At 36.8% G+C, this 3492-nt stretch overlaps 1 protein-coding gene across 1 annotated transcript; it reads right to left on the reverse strand.

Moving 5' to 3' along the window:
* Nucleotides 1-1185: 1185 nt before the first annotated feature.
* Nucleotides 1186-2955, reverse strand: LOC112519254 (probable acyl-activating enzyme 6). Its single transcript, XM_025127278.1, has one exon. It carries the CDS (start codon nt 2891-2893, stop codon nt 1244-1246), a length of 1650 nt encoding a protein of 549 aa, XP_024983046.1. The 5' UTR covers nt 2894-2955; the 3' UTR covers nt 1186-1243.
* Between the last annotated feature and the right edge of the window lie 537 nt (nt 2956-3492).

Below are 3492 nucleotides of genomic sequence, written 5' to 3' on the forward strand. Positions count from 1 at the left end.
AATAATAGAATTAACGGTGGTCAAATTAACGGTATTAAATTGAAGAATCATGAGTGTTACGAAAATAAAAAGTTAAGGACTTTCAATATAGATAGTTTGTTTGAAAGACCGTATCCAAAATTAGAGCAAACCATATGGAACACACTCTAGATCAAACTACAAATTTGGTCCATGTGATTTATTGCAAATAACACTTTTCATTCCTGAAGTTGCGAATAAAAATTCTTGTTGTGCACCAAAATTCTCATCATATGAAATGGGTTCAATGGGGTTTCAGTTTTTTCAAATGAACGATTTATTTTGAAATTATAAAATGATCGTCGTGGTTTGTAAAAATGTTTGAATTTGGTCCCTCATCTAACAATTGTTATAAAATCTGTTAAACGAGGGGCATTTTTGTCTTTTTATGGATTTTTTTTTTTTGTCTTTTATCATATTAAAATTGATTTTATGATTATGGTTTTAATTGAGTAAAAAACAAAAAAAAATCGATAAAAGGACAAAAATGTCCCTCATTTAAAGAATCTTTTTAATAACCGTTAAAAATAAAGACCAAATTCGAAACATTTTTACAAACCACAATAATTATCTTATAATTTTAAAACTATAAGGTAAAAAGTGTTATCTTCAACAAACCGCAAATAAATCATATTATTAGATTATTTAATAAAATCCACCCTTCCCCTTCCCTACATATACATTAATACACCATTCAACAATTATACAATTCTCTCCGATCAAAAATTTGAAGGAAAAAAAATATCAATATTAATATCAAATTTACTATTCAAATTTTTTAAATTTTTATATAATTTTTTAATTTATTTTTTATTATAATTTAATTTAAGTTTAATARTAAAATAATTTATTTTTTATTTAATAAAATAATTTTTGATAAAAATAATAATTAAGTATTTTGTTAGAATTTAATGGTTATCCTATTATATTTTATATTTTTTATATTTATAATTAGATGTTTATCTTGTATTCGATTATATTTATTTGCAGTTAGTTACACAAATTCAAATATGGAACTTTAATAAGTTATATTTACGCACAATATATTTGTAATCTTGAGTTTTAAGTAACATGCATTAATAAACCATACTTTATGTATAAAAAGTATGTTTTAATAGTTTTTAACAAATGTTTTATAATATAGTATAGATATAAATTATTATTATTATTATTATTATTATTATTATTGATGATCATAAATAAAAATATAACATCTATCAAAAATCTACATACGACTGTTTCTTGAAGGTTCCATTCTCCTCGCCATTTCTCGAAGCAGAAACTTCTGAATCTTCCCCGTCGACGTTTTCGGCAGCTCTTCTTTAAACACCACCGTTTTTGGCACCATATATCCCGGCAACTTACCTCTACAATACTCTCCCAACTCTTTCTCCTTCACTTTCCCCACCATCTCCGCTTTCAAGCTCACAAACGCACACGGCGTTTCTCCCCAATAATCATCCGCCCTTGCCACTACCGCCGCCTCCTTCACCGCCGGATGTGTGTACAACACCGATTCCACCTCCACACTACTCAAATTCTCCCCACCACTAATGATCACGTCTTTCGATCTGTCTTTGATCTCCAAATACCCGTCTGGGTGCATCACCGCCACGTCGCCGGTGTAGAACCATCCATTTTCTCTCATGCTCTTTCTGGTTCCCTCCGGATCTCTAAGGTAACCCAACATAATACAGCCGCCGCGTAGCACCACTTCCCCCAGGGTTGACCCGTCCCGAGTCACACTCACTCCTGATTCGGGATCGACTACATCCACGTCGGTAAATCCAATTGATCTCACACCTTGTCTTGCTTTTAGTCGCGATCTCTCCGTCGCCGGCAGTCGATTCCACTTACGCTTCCACGCGCAGGTCACCACTAACCCACCTGTTTCCGTCAGACCGTAACCGTGACTTATGATGAATCCTAGAGACTCCGCTCTAGCCAACACTGCCGCTGGCGGAGGAGCTCCGGCTGTCATGATCTTAACCGGCTGCTTTAAGGGTTTTACGTTCGGAATACTTGATAACATGTTGAGGACAACCGGAGCACCACACATGTGGGTGACGCCGTGTTTATCAATGGCATCATAGACGACGGTGGCGTCGAATTTGCGTAGGCAGATATTTGTCCCACCGACTGCCGCCATACCCCATGTGTAGCTCCACCCATTCGCATGAAACATGGGTAGAGTCCATAAGTAAACGGGTTGTTTCGGAACAGACCACTCAATGAGAGAGTCAACGGCGATGACGAACATTCCACGGTGACAATGAACCACTCCCTTAGGAGAAGACGTCGTGCCGGAGGTGTAATTCAACGTGATCGGGTCCCACTCAGATACTGGTCTAACCCAGTTGAACCCAGGATCGCCGTTTTCTACCATACTTTCGTAAGTACTTCGGAATTCCGTCATGGATTGCGGCGGAGGTCCGTCGTCGGTGATGAGTACAAGCATCGGCTTATGTGTATTTGGGGAAAACAAAGAAATTGCATCAAGGACGAGAGAAACCGACTGATAATCAACAAAAACAAGTTTGGATTCGCTGTGGGTGAGGATGACAGAAACCGTACGGGCATCGAGACGGGTGTTAATGGAATTGATGACAGCTCCGGCCAAGGGTATGGCGAAGTAAAGCTCATACATGGCGGGGACATTTGGGGCGACGACGGAAACCACCTGGTGTCTCTTAATTCCGATGTTGGAGATGGAGGAAGCGAGCTGAAGACACCTTGTTCGAGTTTCGTTCCATGTATATGTGATGTCACCGTAGACGACGGAAGCGCAGTCACCGTAGACGGTGGCGCATCGATCAAGAAAGGTTAGAGGAGTTAGCTGGGTAGAATTGGGTGGTGTTGGCCGGAACTGATCCATCGATCGCAATCTCCGTGACTGTAAACTGATTGGGTCGTTTTTGGGGGAACTGAACTGATAAGGTGCGGCTTGTTGATTTAATAGATCCAATGGAGGTGGGGACCACGTATATGGTAGGATATGTTTTAATAAATCCTATGTTAACTTTGTTTTTATTTATTAGAACGGATAGAGTTCTCCTCCAATCCTCCGATACCAAAGTCAGTGTTTTTTTAAAACATTAGTTGCGTTGCGCTTACGGTTTCCATACTAATCCTAATAATATTTTATTTTAATTGAAATTATATTTGGAAATTATATAACAAACCAGGTGATAAGTTATTTATTGGCAAAAAAATTCATTATGTTTGACAAAAATTATTTCATTAATGTAATTGGCCAAAAATTACACATTAAAATACTTTAATTCTAGTATCCATATATATATATATATATATATATATATATATATATATATATAGGGGAGCGATCAAATGCAAACCACTCAATTTGTACAAACCGTGCAAACCGTATTCAACCAATCATAATTTTTCATTTTGTTCATTTTTTTGTAATTATGAGAGGTTGATTAATCATTTTTATTGTGGAGGGTGTTAATC

Source organism: Cynara cardunculus, assembly GCF_001531365.2.
Source record: "Cynara cardunculus var. scolymus isolate 2C chromosome LG 1, CcrdV1, whole genome shotgun sequence".
NCBI classification, from domain to species: domain Eukaryota; kingdom Viridiplantae; phylum Streptophyta; class Magnoliopsida; order Asterales; family Asteraceae; genus Cynara; species Cynara cardunculus.

Bases quoted from the DNA above. Each gene is read 5' to 3' on its own strand.
- LOC112519254 (XM_025127278.1), bottom strand. From the start codon at position 2,893: ATGGATCAGTTCCGGCCAACACCACCCAATTCTACCCAGCTAACTCCT.